The following is a 23,726-nucleotide window of genomic DNA, read 5'->3' as shown; positions in this document are numbered from 1 at the left end:
TATATGTATCCCAAATTCATGTCTCTTTTTAAAAAATGAAATATAATTGACTTATATTAGTTTCAGATATACAATGTGGTGATTCAATATTTATGTACATTACAAAGTGAAACCCACAATAAGTCCAGTTACCTTCTGTCATCCTACAAAGTTGTTACACTACTGACTATATTCTCTCTAAATGTGTATCTCTTACCTGAGCCTCTCCTTTAACTCTGAACTATACACCCAACTGCCTACTCTACACATCCATGTGTATATCTGATGGGCATCCCAACTCACATGCCTTGCCTGCGCCCAAACCTACTCCCAGCTTTCTTTCCCATATTCATATATAGCAACTCAAACTAAACCCCACTCCCATTCTTACTTCTGCATTCCTTCCTCTCTTAACTCAAATCTTCCAGTTAATCATCTTTAACTGTTCTCTTTCCTAACTCATAACCAATTACTCAACAAGTTCTGTCAGCTCTACCTTCAAAATTGAGCCACACTTCAATTCCCTTCTCACCACCCCCACCTTCATTCTAGTCTAAGCCACCATCATCTCACCTGGATTATTAACAATGGCCATTAATTGCTCCCACTCTTGCTTTCTGACCATTTAGTTTACGCCTAACAGCCAAAATAATTCTCTTAAAAGCTAAGTTAGAACATGTCATCCATCCCTCTAGTCAAAACCTCTAATGACATTCATCTTACTCCAAGTGAAAGGTGAAGTCTTCATATTCTTCTAGACCAGTGATGGCGAACCTATGACATACGTGTCAGAGGTGACATGCGAACTCATTTTTTTGTTTTTTTCTTTGTTAAATGGCATTTAAATATATAAAATAAATATAAAAAATATAAGCCTTTGTTTTACTATGGTTGCAAATATCAAAAAATTTCTATATGTGACACGGCACCAGAGTTAAGTTAGGGTTTTTCAAAATGCTGACACGCCGAGCTCAAAAGGTTCGCCATCACTGTTCTAGACAGCCCTGGGCTTCCTCTAACTTCCTCTCTTCTCATTCACTTCACTCCAGCTACACCGGCCTCTTTACTATTCCCCAAACATGCCAACAGCTGGCTATTGTCCTTACTGAAAAGCTCTGTCTCAACTTATGAGTAGCTTGCTTTCTCACTTTCTTCAAACATCCACTCAAATGATGCTTTATGAGAAAGGCCTGCCCTTACCACCCTATCTAAATGTCAAGTCACCTATCCCACCTGCCCCCATTCTAGTACTCCCTAGCTCTCATAACCAAATTAATTTTTCTCCATAAAACCTATCACTACTTGACATATTAGTAATATTTTGTATTTGGTTTAGCAATTTATTGTCTGTGACCATGTCAGAAGGTAGGTAGGTACATGAAAACAGGGACTTTACCTGTTTCATTCACTATTGTACTTGCAGTGACCAGAACAGAGCTAGGCACATAGCAGATGCTCTTTTAATATGCTTTTTTTTTCTTTATTGATTTTAGAGAAAGAAGGGAGAAGGGGAGAGAGAAACATCGATGTGAAAGAGAAACATCATCGGGGATCAAGTCCACAACCCAGGCATGTACCCCAACCGGGAATCGAACCAATGACCTTCTTGGTGCATGGGGCGATGCTCAACCAACTGAGCCACACCAGCCAGAGCAGCAGATGCTCTTTTAATGAATCGGGTTGGAATACAGTGTATGGGAAGGGACTGTGAGAGATGATGCTGGAAAATTGGACAGATTGTGAAGAGTCTTAAAGGAATTCAGACTGTACTGGATGACTCGGTGCTCAAGCAAAATGGACCCAGGACTGGCAATCTCTCTCTCAGATGGCCACCAGAAGTTCTCTGGACAACAGGACAGAGCCAGCATTGCAGCCAAAGGATGACATTCCTATTTCTGTTCTTCCATATATAATTCAGCAGAAAGTAATTATAGTAGCCACATCAAAAGAATAAAATTATATTCTGGATCAAACATAGCTAAAATTCACTATAATCAGTGGAAAGCCTGATACCCAAGGCACATGCTTTCTCAAAATATAGCACTGATTCAGAAAGACTCATGATGGCATATGACAAGTAAAAGAGGCCAGCAAAGCCCTGAGCACAGGTTCATGGAAAAATTTTCAGTGCTTCATTACAAAAACCTCTATTCGAATTTTGCCAACCACTTCATATCCCATTTCCATTTGAAAAACAGTTTCCTCTTGTCCTAATTATGCCCAACAAAAATCACTTACAGTTTTCAGACACTGGAACAAAAATTGTCGTGGTACCAAATCGGTATGTAGAACTAAACCGATGCATACTAGATTTTTGGACAAGGGTATACATTCAATACATGCATACTTGATAAAAAGAGTTTGGGGGGATAATCTGGTTTCTCTTCGGATCCCACAAATCTTTCACCTTTTAAAAAAGAGTTGGAGGATAAAGAGTTGGGGGCTCAGGACTAGAAGATATTCTTACTCCTGCCCCCGCTCCCTTCATTACTACCTACAAGCAGCAGTAGGAGTCAGTCCCCATTACTCTCCAAACTGAGGGCAGGTTTCACTGAGCAATGGAACCGGAGGAGCTATACAGATAGCAGAGATCATGGAGACTATTCAAAGGTAGCTAGGGCATGCCTATTATGTGCCAGCCATTATTTGGAACAGGTGACATCCTTTCTTTATCCTGGGCCATTTCCTGGTTCCCCAACATGCCTAGCACCTTCTCCTGCCTTAGAGGTTTTACATTAAGCATTCCCTTCCACCAGACTGCAGAAAGTGGGACAATGAAGCAGTCATGTGAAGAAGCAGAGATGAGAGCCCACTAGCCCGTTCCTTTCTGATTTCAGTTCTGGGTGGCCCAGCTATACTTCACTGCCTATCGCTGGGTTTCTATGAGATCCAATAATCCCCTTGTAGTGAGTGTCTGTCCTTTGCCACCAGATATACTTTGGCTGCTTATCGTTCTCCTTATGCGCTTAGCTGCTTGAGTGTAGGTGCTTTGTATGACCTTTATTTCACTGTAAGTGAGTTGTCCACCATATATGTCTTCCACACACTAGGCATTCCTGCTACCCACAATCTTATTTGGCAACATGGACTGTGGAAGGCATTCCTCTTCAGATGAACCTACTCAGTTCCACATTTGGCTCCCAGAGTCAACTCGTGTTAGAACAGGTATCCGAATCTAACATTCTTATACACTCCAAAACATCCAGCTGAGTTAGAAGATTTTATTGATACAAAAACCAACCTCTTTAGAGGGTAAAAGAAAACAGACAGGAGGCCTAGAATCTTGATTTACGGTTGTGAACAAAAGATAACATCAAACGGTTGCTAAGAGTAGTTAGTGACAGGGCAAAAACTAGCAAAGAAGTGCCCTTTGAGTCCCGATATCTCGAGCACCTAACACAATACAAAACAGATCCATGTGAGACACTCAATACATATTTGTTGAGTAAATAAATAATTGAAGAGCTAAATGAATTAATGGTTGAAGTGTGGTATACAAAAAAAGAATATTGGGTTAGTAATCTGAAGACCTGGGTTCATATTTCAGCACTGTCTCTTATAGTTGTGTGACTTCAGGTCAGAGAGACACTTTGTTTAATCTCCATTTTCCTAATATCTAAAACTGTGGCATAATAATAGAATTATAGAATTCTATAATAGAATTGTATAAGCATAAAACAAAATAAAAATATATAAGTATTTTATGTAAGGCATAAAAGATAATGAAGGGATTAACAATGAGATGAAAAGATGATACTAGATGATATCTTGGGAAAAACAGTAGACATCAAGGGGGAAGTTTTAATGGTTTCAAATCCTTAGAACACTTTTTAAACAAAGTGGACTCATGAGTTAAAAGTTCATATACACAAAGGTATTTTAACTTACGTTATGATGATTATTACTGCCATTGTTCATAGACCATTCCCCTAATAAGTGAAGAGTGATGGAGGGTAGGATAATCACTAAGCAGGTCACATAGAGCTTCGTATCTAGCAGATGCTAGGTAACTGTTTTAGAAAACTGAAATACGTATCTCAAAGAAGCCTTAGAAGCAAAGCAATAACTAATTGCACCAGGTGTATTAAGCAATGCAAAAACAACTTAACCAAAGATCCACAGAAATGATATCCATAGGACCACTTTAGGATTCTGGCAAATACCATTTAGAACCTAAAAGGTTAAAAGAGAAAGAAAAATTCCTGGAACATATAAATAAAATCAGAGTTAAAAAATCTAGCTCTACTAACGAAAATTACCTGTTTGTAGACATGATCTCATAAGCAAAAAGTCCTAAAGATCCCACACCAAAAAAACCCTGTTAGAACTAATAAGTGAATTCAACAAAGTTGCAGAATACAAAAATCAACACTCCCAAATCAGTTGCATTTCTAGACATTAACAATGAGCAATCCAAAAACAAAATTAAGAAAACAATTCCATTTACAGTAACATCAAAAAGAATAACATAGCCCTAACCGGTTTGGCTGAGTGGATGGAGCGTTGGCCTGCAGACTGAAAGGTCCCAGGTTCGATTCCAGCCAAGGGCATGTACCTTGGTTGCTGGCACAGCCCCAGTAGGAGGTGTGCAGGAGGCAGCTGATCGATGTTTCTCTCTCATTGATGTTTCTAACTCTCTATCCCTCTCCCTTCCTCTCTGTAAAAAATCAATAAAAAAAAATATATTCTTTTTTAAAAGAATAACATATTTAGGAATAAACTAAGGAGGCAAAAGGACTGGTACTCTGAAAACTATAAAACACTGCTGAAAGAAATCGAAAGACAATACAAGTAAATGAAAAAAAACACATATCTGTGTTCATGGATTAAGATGTCAATAACGCACAAAGCAATCTATACATTTGATATGTCTATCAAGATCTCAATGACATTTTTGTAGAAATAGAAAATACATATTAAAATTCATACAGAATCTCAAGGAACCCCATATACACAAAATAATCTTGAAAAAGAAGAATAAAGTTAGAAAACTTATATTTCCTGATTTCAAAACTTACTACAAAGAATAGTCAACACAGTGTTGCACTAGCATAAAGACAGACATCTAGACCAATGGAATAGATCAGAGAGTAAGAAATAAACCCTCAGGTATATAAATGATTTTTCAACAAGGATGCCAAGACCATTCAATAGGGAAAGCACAGTCTTTTCAACAAAAGGTGATAGGAAAACTGGATAGCCTCATGTAAAAATAATGAAGTTGGACCCTTACTTTACACTATATACAAACGCCCCCCCCCCACAAAAAAAAAAACACAAAAAAAATAAATAAACCTCAAAACGGATAAAAAACCTAAATGTAAAGTTAAAACTATAGTCATAGCCAGGCTCAACTGGTTAGAGTGTTGTCCTGATATGCCAAGGTTGCAGGTTTAATCTCCAGTCAGGGCACATACAGGAAGCAACCAATGAATGCATAAATAAGTAGAGCAACAAATATCGATGTTTCTTTATTTCTTTCTCTCTCCCTCTTTCTTTCTCTCAAATCAATCAATAAGGGAAAAAATTATGAAAAAGAGTTAAAACTATAAAACTCTTAAGCTTCATGACATGATTTGGCAACTTTTTTTTTTTTGAGAAACATCCGAGTTGTTGTTCCACTTATTTATGCATTCATTGGTGGCTTCTTGTATGTGCCCTGACTAGAGATTGAACCCCCAACCTTGGTGTATGGGGACAACATTCTAGCAACAGAGTAAAAAGGCAATCCAAGAATGGGAGAAAATATTTGCAAGTCATATAACTGATAAGGGATTGATATCTAGAATATATAAAGAGCACCCTGAACCCAAGGTCTGTACTTAAACCCAGTCTCTGACCACAAAGTCTCTGTCTTTAAGCAACAGCTACTAGTAGCTGACTTATATTGAGCTTTGCTGTATGCCTGGCACTGTACTCAGAGTTTTACATGCATCCTAATAACTTTATGAAGTTGATGCTCATTATTCCTATTTCACAAATAAGGAAACAAAGAAATTCAGTAATTAGCCTAACTTCTACAATGAGGAGAGGACAGAGCTGTGATGAAACATGCGCAGTCTGTTTCCTCTGCCCAGGTTCTTAAGTACCACCCTCAACTGCCTCCAAAAATGCAATTCCCCAGCACCTACCTGATATAATATGGTACAGCCATTTCAAATAAGTGGAATTGAGACTATGTGATAAAAACGGAAATATACTTATGACAAAGTAAAAAAGCAGAAAACAAAACTGTACATACATTTTTATTACACCTAGATAAAACATTTGGAAAACAGCTGGCAGAAAATATGTGCCACAATAATGTAATTCTGGTAAAATAGTCAGATTATGAACTGCCTTTCTTTTGTTTTATATTTTAACTAGAGGCCTGGTGCACAAGATTCATGCACTCGGGGGAGGGGGGGGGGGCAGGTCCCTCAGCCTGGGCCTGTGCCCTCTCGCAGTTCGGGAGCCCTCAGGAGATGTCCGCCTGATGGCTTAGGCTTAGCGGGCCATGAGCCTGGCTTCCAATTGAGCAGTGCTCCCCCTGTGGGAGTGCACTACCAGGGGGCAGCTCCTGTGTTGAGCATCTGCCCCCTGGTGGTCAGTGCACGTCATAGCAAATGGTCATTCTGCAGGTCGGTCAATTTGCATATTAGCCTTTTATTATGTACTAGAGGCCCAGTGCACGAAATTCGTGCACTTGTGTGTGTGTGTGTGTGTGTGTGTGTGTGTGTGGTCCCTCAGCCTGGCCTGCACCCTCTCGCAGTCCAGGAGCCCTGGGGGGATGTCCGACTGATGGTTTAAGCCCACTAAGCCATTAGCCAGACATCCTTAACATTGCCAAGGAGGCGGGAGAGGCTCCCACCACTGCCGCTGTGCTTGCCAGCGTGAGCCCTGCTTCTGGCTGAACAGCACTCCCCCTGTGGGAGCACACTGACCACCAGGGGGCAGCTCCTGCGTTGAGTGTCTGCCCCTGGTGGTCAGTGTGCATCATAGTGACCGGTCATTCCACCATTCGGTCATTTGCATATTAGCCTTTTATTATATAGGATACACTGTAGATGAGGCCCTCTAGAACCATAAGAAATGCAAAAAAGTCACTGTTAACTCATTCTCGAATTTCCCCCACTTAAAATCAAATTGCCCGCCCTGTGGGGCGTGTGCTGCACCTTGGGAACCACTGGGCTTGACACTTTTCCTCTCTGAGCTTCATTTCTGAATACATACACATATACCGTGGGAATTGTAATCTCTTCTCCGCCTACCTCACTGAGTTGTCATGAGGAGGTTCTGAGCTAATAAACTTAGAAATGTTTCATCAAGTAAGTGATGTCTAAACGGGAAGGGATTGTTATTTTTAAGCCCACGGGTACCCTTGCAGGTAGCAGGTGCTGATTAGAAGAGGAGGGCATGATTGTTTCATGGGACTGTAGCTATCGAACCTTTGCAGAGGGTTCCTCAGGCCTCGGAGGGGCGAGCTCTGGCCAGCAGCCCTGTAGCGGTGGTCGTCCCTGGAGGCACTGGTCGGTGGGGCACTAGGGGGCAGCGAGGCCGAAGAGGGAGTAACTGTCAAACCTCCCTGCATGGCACCATTCTTTAATTTGTATGTGGCCCTTTCGCAGCTGTATGTGCTCAGGGCAGGGCTCCAATCTTCTGGAGCGGGGTGGGGGCTGGGCCAGGGTGGGGCCAGGTGGGCTAGGAGGGCGGGTTTAGCCGTGGCCCCCAGCGAGGTTCGGTGCACTTCTGCTGCAGAGATGGTGCTGCTGCTGTCAGCGGGGAATGGGTCTGACCCTGGGGGCTGCTCGGGCCTGCCTCCACCTGGGTCTGGAGTTGTAGGGAGGAGAGGCGTGCCTGGCCCCAGTGGATGGGGCCCCGCAGCAGCGGGCCCCGGGTGCTCCAGGGGCGCTGACAGTGCGCTATTGTTGTGAGTGCCCCTGGCGGGGATGGCAGGGGAAGAGATTGGGAGTCGGAGGTGCGGGCTATGGCTACCCCTGAGGCTGGGTCTTCTCCCCGTCCGGTAAACCTCCCCGTCCTCCCAGGGGTGCAGGGGCTGGGGTAGGGTGTCTGTGTAGGGGGATTGGAAGAGCTCCCCATGGCCGCTTCCTCTTCCTTCTTTGCAGTCTGGGCTCCTGTCAGGCGCTCTCCTCAGACCCCCAGGAACTTGGCTCCCTGCTGCCCTGTCCCTCGGTTCTCGCTGGCCGCCTGCCTGTCAGGAGGCTGCCAGGGCACCCTGCTGCAGGCAGTGTGGTCCTGGGGCCGGGGTGGGGGTGTGGGGAGCAGCTCCAGTAAAGTTTAGTAAACCCCAGGTCCACATTGGGATTTGGCCACAGGGTCACGGGGGAGTTTGCCTGGGCCGGACAAAATTGCACCAGACCCGGAGTCCCGTCCCGTGGCCCCACAGCCCCGCCCACCCTGTTGAATGGTTGTGATGTGATAGCATTCTGGATAATTTGCATATTCCTCTATTATTATATAGGATAATAATAAAAGCATAATATGCTAATTAGACCAGGCATCCTTCTGGACGACCTTCCAGACAAAAGCCAGGGCTGTGAGGGAAGCCTGGGTCCCGGGTGCTGGAGGGAAGCCGGTGCCGGCAGCTGGGGGAAGGAAGGCCTACTCTTGCATGAATTTCGTGCACCAGGCCTCTAGTATAGGATAACAAAAGTATGTAGTGGTAACTTCCCTTTTCCCTCTTTAAATCAAGTCCTCAGATCTCTACAAGGAAGCTTCAAAAACTTCAAGAAATAAAGGTATGTAAAGCCAAGTCCTATGTTCAAAATAAAGCAATACTGCAGGCTGGGTAGATCCAGGGTTGCCTCTGTGAAGGAACTAAGCTAAATCTGGCAATGCTAAAGGTTTGCAGAAGGCTTCTGGAAGGCACTACTTGAAGCAGGGGCTTTTGCTAATTTCTATTTCTTTGATTCACAGAATATTACCAAACTAAAATAATACCGCCACTGCTCTAAATCAATGTTTTCCAAGTGTCAGTTATTGCTATAATATTGCCACATTTTAAAAAACATATATTTTATTGATTTTTTACAGAGAGGAAGGGAGAGGGATAGAGAGTTAGAAACATCGATGAGAGAGAAACATCGATCAGCTGCCTCCTGCACACCCCTTACTGGGGATATGCCTGCAGCCAAGGTACATGCCCTTGACCAGAATCGAACCTGGGACCCTTCAGTCCACAGGCTGACGCTCTATCCACTGAGCCAAACAGGTTAGGGCAATATTGCCACAATTTTTATTCCATGTGTTTACAACCTGCTATTTGTTTACTTAAAATTTTATTACTTTTTACTTTAAAAAGTTTTTTATAAAAGGGAAACTTTATAAGACAACTGTAAATAGAAATCTTACATCCCTTGCCATATGTAGAAGATTAACTATAAAAATAAACACATAGCCCTAGCTTGTTTGGCTCAGTGGACAGTGTCAGCCTGTGGAATGAAGGGTCCCGGGTTTGATTCCAGTTAAGGGCACATGCCCGAGCTCAATCCCTTTTGGGGGGCATGCAGGAGGCAGCCAATCAATGATTCACATGATTAATGTTCCTATCTCTATCTCCCTCTCCCTTCTTCTCTGAAATCAATAAAAATATATTTAAAAAATAATAAAATAAACACATAAAAAAGACAAAACAATGTTTTAGCTAGATATAAGTTACTACCTGCTACAGGTTGTAGCTGAAGAGGAATAGGGTTAGACAGTTTGTTTTCACAGGAGGCATTCTGGATTTTAAGTATAATAGAAAAATCACTAAAGATTTTTTCTTGCTGTTGTTAATCCTTACCAGAGGATACTTTTCCATTGATTTTTAGGGAGAGTGGAAGAGAGAGGGAAAGACAGAGAGAAACATCAATGTGAGAGAAACACACCAATTACTTGCCTCTTGCACAAGCTCTGACCAGGGCCACGGGCCGACGCTATATCCACTGAGCCAAACTGGCTAGGGCAGTGGTCGGCAAACTGCGGCTCGTGAGCCACATGCGGCTCTTTGGCCCCTTGAGTGTGACTCTTCCACAAAATACCGACTTCTGTGCATGGGCCACAAAGTTTCAATCACACTGTACGTGTGCGCCCGCATGTGGTATTTTGTGGAAGAGCCACACTCAAGGGGCCAAAGAGCCGCATGTGGCTCGCGAGCCGCAGTTTGCCGACCACTGGCTAGGTCATCATTGAAGAATTTTAAATAGGAAGAGATATGGTCTGATTGGATATTTTAACAACCCTCTTTGGGGAATTAAAAAATTAAATGAGAAAAGACATAAAAGAACTGAACACCACCAACAACCACTTTTACCTAAGTGACAATTATAAAACTTTGAAAAACAGTATGGTGATTCCTTAAAAATAAAAAAAATTTTCAAAATAGGATCACCATATATGATCCAGCAGCTCTACTTCTGGGTAAATCCCCAAAGGAATTGAAAGCAGGGTCTGGAAGAAATAATTGTACAACTATATTCATAGCAGCATTATTCACAACAGTCAAAAGGTGGAAGCAACCCAAGTGAAAGCAATGAATGAATGAATAAGTACTAGTAAAATATGGCATATACATACATGAAATATTAAGAAAGGAGATTCTGACACATGCTACACCCTGAGGACATTATACTACGTCAAAAAGACAGTCACAGAAAGACAAATACTGTATGATTCCACTTAAAGAGGTTTCTAGGGAAGTCTAAATCATGGAGACAGAAAGCATAATAGTGGTTATCAGGGGTTGGGGAAGGGGAAATGAGGAATTATTGTTTAATGTATAGACTATCAGTTTTGCAAGATAAAAAGAGTTCTGGAAATAAATAGCAGTATTGATTGCACAACAATATGAATTTACTTCATGTCAAAGAATGTACACTTTCAAAATGGTTAAGATGATAAAATTTATGTTATCTATATTTTACCACAATTAAAAAACAAATATACCCAAAGGCTGCAGATTTTGGCTTAAGCAACTGGGTGAAAGGTGATCTATTCACTGAGATAGAGCAGAATGTAGAAGGAGAAGCTTTGGGTAGGAAATTTTTAAAATTTGGGGTGTGTTAAGTTTGATGCCAACTTGGCAATCAAAGATGTGAAGTGGGCAGTTGAATATCTAAATCTAAGGTTCCAGAGAAAAAGTGAGGCATAGAATTATAGATTTGGATTTTTTTAAAAGGATACAAACACTTAATTTGGGGATTATTTGCATAAAATAGTACTTAAAACCACAGGACGGGAAGAGATTACCTAGGGAGAAGGTAGCCAGAGAAGAGAAGGGAGTAATGAGACAGCCTTGGTGCACTCCAACATTCAGAGTTAAAGCAGAGGGTGAAAAGTCATGATAATGAAGAGAATCAAGCAATGAGATAAAGAAGGTGCTTTTAAAACAAAGTCAGAGGCCAGGGACTGTGACCTTGATACTAAGAGGTTGGCAACAAAATATACATTTTTAAAATCTCCCTAAGCTATTCAACAGTCTAAATGGGAGAGTTGTGAGGGGATGAAATGCAGAGTAGCAGTGGGAGTGGAAAAAATATAATTGAGGTATCATTAAAACAAGTAATGCAAGACAGAAGGACAGAAACCAGAGTTTGGGTTGTTGTTTTTATGGTGATGGGGGTGAGTGTGTGTGTGTGTGTGTGTGTGTGTAGGAAGGAGGGCTAAAGAAGATATAATGGCCAACATTAATTAAGCACTTATTTGTCAGTACTTTATATCTATTTTTGGGAGCTGGGTATCCCTCTGCAAGGAACACTCTTATCAAAGACCAGAACAATCCCACTTTGAAAATTAATGGAAGTTAAAGAGCCCAAAATTACATAGCTGGTATGGGTCTCAAATTTACATCTGATGGACTCCAAGCCAAAGTTTGAGATACTAGTTAGGTATGTGGAAGTCATGGACACAAAGTCTTAGAAAGGATGTTATCACCCAGGGAGAGGAAATACAGATCAATAAATTATTATTAATATATTTGGCTAATTCTTATAATGTTAAAATACACCCTTTTCCTCACCTATATAAAAAAGACTTTTTTTTGGTTAATCCTCACTGGAGGACACTTATTTATTTGTTTGTTTATTTTTGTTGATCCTCACACGAGGATATTTTTTCCATTGATTTTTAGAGAAAGTGGAAGCGGGGGACAGAGAGAGGAGAGAGAGCCGTATCAACTGATTGCCTCTCACACGCAACCCAACCTGGGCAGGGAACCTGCAACCCAGGTATGCGCCTTTGATGGTATCGAACCCGAGACCCTTTGGTTGGCAGGCCGACACTCTAACCACTGAGCCATGCCAGCCAGGGTGAAGATAATACTTAATTTGTAGATAATGCACACGAGAGCAAGGATTTGATCACAGTTTTTGTATTCCTACGTTTGCAATGCCTGAAACAAGTTGACCACAACAAAAGTTTGCTAAAGCTTTAAACAAAACAAAACAAAACCCCCAAACTTAATAACTGGCCACAATTAGAAAAATACTGCACAATATGAGAACCACTATATCCTGACCAAACCATTGCATAGTTTTTCATTTTCTCTGTGTATCATGTGACAAATTACAAATGCAGTTTTTGTGCACCACAATGTCTGTTTTATGAATTCTTCTGCTGTAAATAGTAAGAGACAGAACTCACTGAGACAGACACTCTCATCCACCACTTTCTGGAATAACAGTTTGACAAAATGTATCTAGAGCCTTAAAGCCCTAATTCAGTAATCTTTTTAAGAATGTAACCAAAGGAAACAATAAGATATGTGGCAAATTTAGGTTGGAAATAATAAAAAATATCCAATAGAAAAATCCTATATAATAAAGAGCTAATATGCTAATTAGACCAAACAGCAAACAACCACCCGGACAACCTTCCAGATGAATCCGGGGCTGCGAGGGCCAAGGCAGCAGCCAGGGTGGCTGCGAGGGCCTACCCTTGCACAAATTTCATGCATCGGGCCTCTAGTTATTAAATAAAACATCATTCCACTCCTGACACCAAAAAAAAAAAAAAAATCACACAGCGGCTCTTAAATCAAGTTTTTGAAGAACAAATAAGGACACCAGAAAATGCTTTTAGTAAGTATAATAAAATAAGTAGGATATAAGTTATGCCTAGGATGACCATAATTTTGTGTATATATGTATAAGAGTGTGTGTATATATTAATTATTACCTATAAAAAACATTAGAACATACCAAAAATACTATAAGAGTTTCCCTGGGTAGAAAGATTACAGGAGATCCTAATATTCTTTATGTTTTTCAGCATTTTTTTACATTTCTGTGCAAAGTACATTTACATTCTAAAACATATCTATTTATATGATAAATAAAGCAAGATAGCACTCACCTTCTTTCTTTTCCTAGAATTCTTCGTAGGGTCAGGCTTATCAAAATCTGTTGCCTTTGCCTCTACCTTCTCCTCATCCTCATCAGGTATCAGAGAGTATTTGGTCCCACCTGGTTGCATGAAACAATCCTTTGCAAAGTGGCCTGCAGAAGAGAAGTAGAAAAGTTGGGAGGAGAAAGCAGTCGTTCCTCTCAGCAGGTGGATCTTCCCCAGAGGCTCCTGGAAAGGCTAGCTGGTTCAGGAGGTATTACCGAGTTCATTCAGAGCAGCTATTGGATTCAGAACAGATTTTCTGTCACCTCAAGATGGCATTGCTCACTCAACCAGAGCCAGCCTTGCAGCTGGTCCTAAAGCTGTGGGAAACACTGGCACTGCTTTGGAAATGGCAGAAGATACAGATGAGCATGCAGGCTGGTACTGCTCTCTATTATCAATGAAGCTTAGCAATTTTTAAAGATCTATTTGGAACTTATTCCTGACAACAAAAGGCTGTTCCAGAGAGCAGAATGTTTAGCAGAGTGAGCCAAGTGGCAGACCAAGGTCCTGAAGAAAGATAGCTCTCAGGCAGCTGGCAGGAAGGCAGCATCCAAGCTAACACACAGAGAGACAGGCATGGTCACCTAGGGCACTTGACATGCACAGACTGTCAGGTCTGGCAAGGGCCTTAGAGATAATCAAATACAACATTGCATTTGCAGAGGATATGAAGGCCCAGAGTAGAGAAGTAGTGTAAGGTCACACAGAGAGCAGCAGAAGTAAAACTTACCTAGGGTCTTGTGCCCCCCTGCCCTGTACTCTTTCTGCTGCACCAAAACCAACCACCTGTGGCCCAGCCTTTGCTGACTGCGCCAAATTCCATCTCTCATTATTCTTCTCTGTCTCATGTTATACTTGGTGGACACAAGTTGAAGGTAAGCAGACCCCACCTTCCCTGAGCCTACAGTGCTATCAAGGGCCCCTTTAACAGAGGCTATAGAGCTGGTTTTGCCTGTGCTTACTGTAGACCCTATCTCAGGGGCACACAGAATTGGATAAAACCATCAAAAGCAACATGTCAACGACTTTGTAACTCTGAACCCAGAAGCTGGATGGTGCCTGGAAGAAGAATACAGCCTAGTTTTCCAAATATTTGGAATGCTCCCACAATTCCCCCGAGGAGGTATTCTTTCTCTCCATTTTACTTTTCCTTCTTCCCTCTACATTAATGATAAATAGGGGCTTAAACCCCACAACCTCAACCAGGGCACAAATATGTTACCAGTCACTGTAGAAAAATCAACAAGGCTAGGTAGATGGAAGGCTCGGGAGAAGTGGTAACAAATTGAGGCCACTCTGAAATGAGAAGTTGGCAACCCCTCTCATTACAGCTCCAACAAGGAAGTCAGGCTGAAAGAGCTCTTTAATATTTGAGTAAGACTAGAGGAAACCTGAGGAAGCAGAGCTAAAAGAAAATGACTAGAGTGTGTTCTTTATTACTGAGAGGATACTGCATTCAGAACTCTGAAGTTAAAGAGATGAGCAAGAAAGGGTTTAACTTGATTCCTTAAGGAATATATTTCTAAGTTTCTTAATTCTTGCAGCAGAACAATAATGATCCTTTGGAGATAAAATATAGAGAGTTAATCATAATCCAACACTCTTACCTTCCTGGCAGAGTATCTGGGGCCTTGCCCAGGTAGGGCATTAGCTGCAGAGAGGTGAGAAGAGGTGGTGACAGTTTAACAGTGTCACCACCAGAGCCAGCAGCAGGGCTAGCATTCAGAAAAGGAAACAGAAAAGGTAGCAAGCCATGAACTCTGATGTAAGTCTAGTAGGAATAACAGCATGAACAGGTCAAGCCATCACCTGGCTTAAAAACAGGGTGAACTAAACTCACTAGGCTGCTCTTCCAGTACAGGGTCCGCCCACAAGGAGAGACAAACTGAAATGGCAGAGGCTTCACCTTACCTTTACAGCCACACTTCTTGCAGGTAGTGTTCAGGACAGCCTCAAGGGTGATTTTCTGCCCAGTGTAATCCTGGAAGGACCGCCTCCGCCTCTCTTCTTGCCTGTAATGAAAAGGATACTGTGACTGTTGGCCTGATGAAGAGATGTGGCCAGAGATACTACAAGGTAATGCTGTATGTTGGTTTTTTCTTTTGCTTTGGCAGGTAGAAGGGAGAAAGAAGGAAAAGTGTTGGGCATAAGGAGATGGGCAATAAAAGCAATGGCGTGAAATAGAACATTTTTTTTCATTCAGGACAAGGGTCTGAATTAATAATTATGAATAAAACTACACTTCATCTCATTGATGCACAGAGGATAAAGAGATAATTATGCACCTTGCTAAGTCCCCTACAACCCTTACAAGGTCACTCCTGGATTTAAAAGACCTTCAAAGACTTCCTGGAAAATCAAGTCCAAACTCTTTACTTTGGCATTCAAATCCTTTTACCGTCAAGTCTACTTTTCCAGCTTCATCTTTACTTGTACAATATGCTCTAGCCCAGCGGTTCTCAACCTGTGGGTTGCGACCCCTTTGGCGGTCGAACGACCCTTTCACAGGGGTCGCCTAAGACCATCCTGCACATCAGATATTTACATTATGATTCATAACAGTAGCAACATTACTGTTACGAAGTAGCAACGAAAATAATTTTATGGTTGGGTCACAACATGAGGAACTGTATTTAAAGGGCCAGAAGGTTGAGAACCACTGCTCTAGCCAAAACAGACTACTTTACTTTCTCCAGATGGACACCTCTTGATTCATGGGTTGATGCTCAACCACTGAACCACAATGGCCAGGCTCCTCAAACCCATTTCTACTGCCTTGAATGCAATTCCTTCCCCTGCTGCCTGACAAAATCTTATCCATTCCTCAAGACCTAGCTCAAATGCCACTTCTTCTCTGATCACCAGGGCCTTAAATCAACTCTTTCTCTTCAAGCTAATTCCTAGAATACTTTCTTTCTTTCTTTCTTTTTAATCTTCACCCGAGGACATGCTCATTGATATTTTAGAGAAAGGGAAGGGAGTGAGGGAAGGAGAGGGAGAGAGAAACATTGGTTGCCTTCCATGCCCCAAACAGGGATTGAACTCACAACGTAGATATGTGCCCTGACTGGGAATCAAACCCCTGACCTTTCAGTGTACAGGAAGATGCTCCAACCTACTGAGCGACACTGGGCCAGGACTAGAATCCTTTCTTTCAACCACTCTTTTAGCACTTATTACATGTTGCCTTATATTAAAGTTATTTGCATAATTATTTCATTATACTAGGCAGTTAGGTCCTTGGGCAGAAATCTTGGTATTGCCATTGTACCTCAAACAGAATATGACCCCAACAAACACTTGTTGAATAAAGGAATAAGTGGATGTACTACCTAACTGACTGCTATACATCAGGTACTATGGGAGATAAGGTTATGATGTAGCCCATTTTCTCATGGGTCTTATCGATTCTTTCAAAAGAAAAGATATGATAATTTCAGATATTAGAAGAAAAACAAAGAGACATTTTAAAACAGTAACCACAATTAGCGATTATAAATTAAGTTTCTATGATAGACCAGACAATAAGCTAGGCTCTTTACAAACAAGATTTTATTTAAATCATTCTATCATTTCTGAGAGGTAGGTGTCATTTTATAGTGAAGAAGTTATGGTCCAGGGAGGCTAGGTAATCTGCTCAAAGTCATACTACTTTGGGGCAGAACTAGAACTCTTTCTGATTCAAGTCTAACTCTAAAACCTGTCATCATTTCACCAAGCCATGCTTCTTTCCTGGATGCAGCTATACAAACAGTTTACAACAAAGTACTGTTTCCACTTGGTTATTACTAGAAACAGTCTATACATGGAAACACATCCAGCATAAACCCAGGGAGCCCTTTCCCTTCTCTACTCTTGTTTTGATAAAGAGAGGTAGCTCTTTTATCTTACTTATTTTCATATTTTACCCTTACAAGGGTGGCTTTGGGAAATTTCACTGCTTTTTAATGAGGCTGCATAGCATAAAATTATTTGGAACAGAAGCAATTTATTATAATGCAATTTTGATAAATGCCAGAATTAGATAACATTTCTGAGCAGAGTTATAAAAGATTCCTACCGTAAATGGAAAGTGTTTTGTCAATAATCAGCCCTACAAACATGTCAATATTTAGAGATATATGAAAAACTCTGTAAGTTGCATGCAACTGCTAGAAGCATCATGTAATATAAAGGGGCTTATCCTTAATGTCAGGGAGACTGAGATTAAAAATCCTAACCCACTATGATTTGCTATAAAACCCTAAGCAAGTTATTACCAAACATCAAGTTAGAGACTAGAGAGATAAAGTAAAATGGAGAGAATATCTACTTTGCAGGTTGTTATGAGAATCAGATGCACTAATATACATAAACTGCCTTGCACAATACCTAGCATATATTATGTATTCAATAAATACCACTTCCCTTCCTTTTAGGTAAAATACCTTCATATCCAAGGTGATTTCACTGAGTACAATAAACGTAGGGTTTCCAAACTTTTCACCACCAAGATATCACTCATGCAACTTTTTTGTTCTTGTTTTCTTTTTCTTTCTTTCTTTCTTTTTTTTTTTTATTAAATATATTTTATTGACTTTTTACAGAGAGGAAGGGAGAGGGATAGAGAGTTAGAAACATTGATGAGAGAAACATCAATCAGCTGCCTCGTGCACAACCCCCCCGCCCCCCAATTGGGGATGTGCCTGCAACCAAGGTACATGCTCTTGACTGGAATTGAACCTGGGACCTTTCAGTCCTCAGGCCAACACTCTATCCACTGAGCCAAACCCATCAGGGCTGTTTTCTAAAAATTGATATCATAACTATCACTGAGAGCACCTGATTAGTATGAGGTAAATATTATACTTTATCATCAAAAGCAACAACATAATGTCATGGTTAACATGAGGATAAATGTATGATTTTGGTTGGCTTTCTGAAACACTGGAAACAGTTCATAAATCCCCAAGACTCCTTTTGAAGAGGTTTTAAGAACCTAGGGGGGGAACCCTATATAATAAAGAGGCAATATGTAAATTGACCATCACACCCTCACAAGATGGCTGCCTACGACCAGACCAGCAGGAGGGTTAGTAAGGGTTAGTAAGGGACGACCAAATGACTGAACAAGCATGCTGCATGGGACGACGAGGCTGGTGGGGGGGCCGTGAGGGGCGACCAGGTCAGCGGGGGGGGGCAGTAAGGGGTGATCAGGCTGGAGGGGAGGGGCAGTTAGAAGTGACCAGGCCAGCAGGGTGGGGGCAGCTGGGGGCGACCTGGCCGGCAGCGAGGGGGCAGTTAGGGACAACCAGGCCGGCACACAGAGGCAGTTAGGGGTGACTTGGCAGGCAGCAGGCAGTCAGGTGAGTGATTAGGAGCCAGCGGTCCAGCACTGTGAGAGGGATGTCTGACTGCCAGTTTAGACTCAATCCCCCCGAGGGATCGGGCCTAAACCGGCAGTCGGTCATCCCCCGAGGGGTCCCGGATTGGAGAGGGTGCAGGCTGGGCTGAGGGGACACCCCACCCCCCCGCATGAATTTTGTGCACCGGGCCTCTAGTAGAAAATAAAAAAGAACAACAACAAAAAAGGACCTAGGAGCCCCTGGTTAGAAATCACTGGCATATAGTCAAGAAATACATATGGTAAATTCCCTGCATCACCGAACATTATCCTACATAAATAGAAAATCTTCCACTGCCAAATTAAAGGTCAGAAGAGCCAATGAGCCCTACCTGATTTGGCTCAATGTATAGAGGATTGGCCTGTGGACTACAGGGTCCCGGGTTCAATTCTGGTCAAGGGCACATGCCCGGGTTGTGGGCTCGATCCCCAGTGGGGGGGGCATGCAAGAGGCAGCTGATCAATGATTCTCTCTCATCATTGATGTCTCTATCTCTCTTTCCCTCTCCCTTCCTCTCTGAAATCAATAAAATTAAAAAAAAAAAAAAAAAAAAAAAAGAAGAGCCAATGAAAGTAAGATGTAGTGTTCAGAATACAATGCATCCCAAGACACAGGCATCTAAACCCTATTGGAGTTGCTTCTAGATTCCCCTCCCCTCCCATTTGGTATCTTGCTTTTTCAGTTCCAGTGCTAGGAGAGTGGCAAATAACAGGCACTTCATGAATAATTGCTTGCTGACTTGCTAAAGAGCAGAAGCAGAAAAAGAGTAAGGGAAAAGAAACAAAACCCACAACGGAGCACTTCTGTGCTGGGAACTTTGCATGTTACAAGTGTTTTATATAACACTATACCTCTAAACACCAAGGACACAAAGGTTATAGAGCTCATCAATACACAGTCTATAAATGGCAGGGTTTCCCGTCAGCCTGATTCACTACAGCACTCCATGGTTTGCGAGGTAGAATGTTAGCCTTTCCAAACCTTTTACCTACTCAATGATAACGTTGTTGGGGTCAAGGTCCTTCCCAGTCCCTTGGTTGACAACTTTCATGGAGAGAGATACTTTTATCCTATCATTTTTCATCTGAAAAAGATGAAAACAAAGTCATCAAAAGCTCAAAGTACATCATTTAGACTGCTGATCTAGAATAATCTAAGAATAGAAATTTTTGTCATCATAACAAACAGTACTCCTCTAATAGCCAAGGTCCTGTGCTAAGAGCACTGGTGGTGCTAACAAGCATAATAGGCAGGCTCTGTGATAGGATTTTAGGAAATGGTTTTCATCTCTTTTTGCCCCTCTTGAGGGGAAAGACAAAAATGGTTGTCCCCAAATCCAAGGTCTGTCGAAGTAACCCAGCAGAAAAGAAAAGCTGTTTCTTCAGGTAAATTCAGCATAATGATCAATGCAGAGATCCATGAGCCCAGAATGAGTTTCAGAACATTCCAATAGGCTAGATCTCCTTTTGGACCTGGTCTAGAACCTCTACAAACATGAGGACAATTGTTAACCACATTGGTCGTCTTTTGCTTCCTCCAGCATCTGAAGTCCTTCTTCACTTCAGGGTCTTTGACCAGCTATTCTCTACCTAGAATATCCTTATCCCAACTTTTCATGACTACTTCCTTCCCAGCTCACACTCCATCTCCTCAGAAAGCCCATTCCTGACGACTTTATCTAAACCTACTTCTGATACTGTTTGAACCCATTATAGCACTTACCATAATTTTTAATTATTTTAATTTGTTTACTTTTTCTTTCTCTCCTCCAGTTATATTCTATATAAGCTCTATAATAGCTGGGGTCGTCTATGTCTAGTTCACTCTTATATCTCTCAGACCTAATGCACATTAAGCACTCAAATACTGTTGAACAGTATCTCTTTCAGGCTGTCTCCCCTGGTAGCAGAGCAGGCCTCAGTACATGTTCATATTTCTCCTGTGGTCTTCCCATAAACCTATGGGCATATAAAAATACTTGCAGTATTATTACCTACAAAGGTTAAAAATAAAAATTATAAAATTATGTATGAATGAATGACCCACAGCCCACTTACCCTAAAGTGAGCTGTAACAGGGTTCTTCAGAGCTTTCTCACTTTCCTCATGTCGCATGGTGCCAGGTATTAAGAAAAGTGACTGTAAACTCTATGTCTTTTTGTGCTACACTTATAGTAGTTCACACCATTCCTTCTCAGTTTGAGAGGAGAACCAGCCAGAAGGTTTATATTCAGGACAGATTATGGGGCAGGATTCAAAATAAGATTCTCAGTCACAATTAACAGCATATACACACTCACCATCAAAAAATACCAAGAAAGGTATTTTTTCTTGGCTTTTCCTAATCCTTTCTAACCAGATGAAATTAACACAGAACTTTACCTCTCGGCCAATAAGCTTCACCCATACTTTGTCTCCAACATCTACTATCTCAGAAGGCTTATCCACACGACAGGATGACATGTGAGTTCGATGGACCAGACCTGGGCACAAGAAAAAGAAATAAAATAAAGCACATGTTATGTCTGATGTGATGCTCTATGTCTGGTATTTATACTCTAAATAACAAGTAACAAGAAGATGGAAGTTGGGAATTCACTAAAAAAAAGTCCTCAATTTAAAATTGCAAATTAAAACTATTTGAGATCACTTTTTATATCTAATCAACTTACAGATATTCTTTAAAATAGTATTCAATGTTGGTAAAATATGATACAGTAACTATACAATAAAAATACAAGTTGGTAAAATTCTTTAAAGCAAAGGGCATAAAGATGTTTATACCTTTGATGCAAAAATATCACTGAAATTTTTCCAAAAGAAAAACCTCATAGAGGCAAAAATCTATGGGCATATAAAAATACTAGCAGGAAAAAAAAAATACTTGCAGTATTATTACCTACAAAGGTTAAAAATAAAAATTTTTAAATAACCCAAATGTCGCCCTGACCAGTTTGGCTCAGTGGATAGAGCGTCGGCCTGCGGACTGAAAGGTCCCAGGTTTGATTCTGGTCAAGGGCATGTACCTTGGTTGCAGGCACATCCCCAGTTGGGGTTGTGCAGGAGGCAGCTGATCGATGTTTCTCTCTCATTGATGTTTCTAACTCTCTATCCTTCTCCCTTCCTCTCTGTAAAAAATCAATAAAATATATTTAAAAAAATAACCTAAATGTTCAAGAATTGAAAAATAGCTTGGTAATGGTAAATCTATCAAAAGCAAGAGTAAGCAGCTATTTAAATTATAGTTGTCCTATATAATAAAGAACTAATATGAAATGGCCATCACGTCCTCATGCCATCATGCCTTAACCATTCAGACACTCAACACTGGGGAGAGAGGAATGGGGACCAGCCAGGCACAAATGAGCTTTCGAGAGAGGAATGGGGACCAGCCAGGTTTCGGCCTGGGAGAGGGAAAAGCCGCCTGCCTGGCGGTCCTGGGTGCCAGTGGCTGCGCCTGTGGCCCGGGAGGGGGATAAGCCACCCGCCCCACAGTCCCGGACACCAGCGCCTGCAGCTGCGGCCCAGGAGAGGGACTAGCCACCTGCCCCACGGTCCCGGGTGCCTGCAGCTGCGGCCTGGGTGAAGCCGGCCCAGGTCCTGGGTGCCTGCGGCTGGCCAAAGGGAGGGAAGCCCAGGTCCAGGGTGCCTGTGACCGGCCAGAGGAGGGAATCCTGGGTCCTGGGTGCAGGGCAAGGCAGAGGCAGTTAGGGGCGATCAGGCCAGCAGGGGAGCAGTTAGGGGCGATCAGGCTGATAGGGGAGCAGTTAGGGGCGATCAGGCAGGCAGGCAGAGGTGGTTAGGGGTGATCAGGCAGGTGAGCAGTTAGGAGCCAGCAGTCCCAGATCACAAGAGACAGTCGAACATCCCCCAAGGGGTCCTGGATTGGAGAGGATGCAGGCCGGGCTGAGGAACCCCTCCGTGCATGAATTTCGTGCACTGGGCCTCTAGTAAAATATAATTATCACAGATGTTAAGTGAAAAAAGGAAATATAAAGTACAATTTTTAATCTATTAAATTAGCAAAATATTTAGATAATAACAGTACCCAAAGTTGATTAGAGTATATTAAAATAATAAATAATGCTAGGATTAGTATGAATTTTTAGAAATCATTTAGCAATGGCTATCAAGAGTGATAAAGCATTTAATAAAATTAATTTTAAAATAATTAAAATCTGCAATAATTATTAAATTACTGATACTTAATAAAACATTTACAACAGATATCCTTTTCCTGTCTGCCAAGGTCCTTTCCTGAGAAAACATCTTTATTATATTCTAAAGTAATCTGGTCAGTCCATGTAATTTGGTTGGAGCTAAGCTAACCCCCAATTGTGGGCACATTAACCCAGGCTTCGTCAATCAAGGCACTTTATGCCCCAGCTGAGTAGCTCAGTTGGTTACAGCATCATTCCAATATGCCAAGGTTGTAGGTTCAATCCCGGGTCAGGGCACATAGAATCAACCAATGAATGCATAAATAAGTGGAACAACAAATTGATGTTTCTCTCTGTCCCTTCCTCTCTCTCTCTAAAAAAAAAAAAAAAAAAAAAAGGTACTTCACATCTTTGGCCATTGCAATTCATTGGTTGAGGGTCAGACACAAGACAATAGTTAAATCATCCAAATCAAATAATCTTTCTTAAGATTTTTGTCAGGATTATAAACTACAAAAAGTTATCAATGCCCATTTTTACCACCAGGTGGCAAGAGTCAGCCAGAGGAAAGCAAAGAGACAAAGCCCTGCCTGTGTAAACTGAGCAACTTGATACAGCCCTGGTGGAGCCAGATTTATCCTGTACTCCCCAGCAAAATTAACAAAATGTTTCTCAATTGTATTCTGTTCCTTGCATAATTATTAGTCTGCCCCTGACTAATAATTAATTGGCACGTAATCATTTCTGGGACTCTATCCTAAGAAAATGATCTTATACATAGAAAAGGCTATATGCATCTGGGAAAGCAATCTACATCAAAATATGCAATGTATTTT

General features: G+C 41.6%; 1 protein-coding gene across 4 annotated transcripts in view; it reads right to left on the bottom strand.

Moving 5' to 3' along the window:
* ZCCHC17 (zinc finger CCHC-type containing 17) overlaps positions 1–23,726 on the bottom strand; it is a 52,763-nt gene that overhangs the window by 6,386 nt on the left and 22,651 nt on the right. For all 4 annotated transcript variants that reach the window (XM_070404582.1, XM_070404584.1, XM_070404580.1 and 1 more), the window contains 4 exons: positions 21,113–21,213; positions 19,724–19,815; positions 15,259–15,359; positions 13,312–13,454 (listed from right to left, as the gene is read on the bottom strand). In XM_070404582.1, coding sequence (XP_070260683.1) covers positions 13,312–13,454; positions 15,259–15,359; positions 19,724–19,815; positions 21,113–21,213 — 437 coding nt within the window. The remainder of the gene's footprint in view (positions 1–13,311; positions 13,455–15,258; positions 15,360–19,723; positions 19,816–21,112; positions 21,214–23,726) is intronic.

The sequence above is a fragment of the Myotis yumanensis genome, unplaced genomic scaffold (genome assembly GCF_028538775.1).
Source record: "Myotis yumanensis isolate MYYU_CA2020_CCGP unplaced genomic scaffold, mMyoYum1.0.hap1 SCAF_2, whole genome shotgun sequence".
In the NCBI taxonomy this organism is placed as follows: Eukaryota; Metazoa; Chordata; class Mammalia; order Chiroptera; family Vespertilionidae; genus Myotis; species Myotis yumanensis.
The sequence above is the reverse complement of the archived record's forward strand: the minus strand, read 5'-3'. Positions and strand labels throughout refer to the sequence as shown.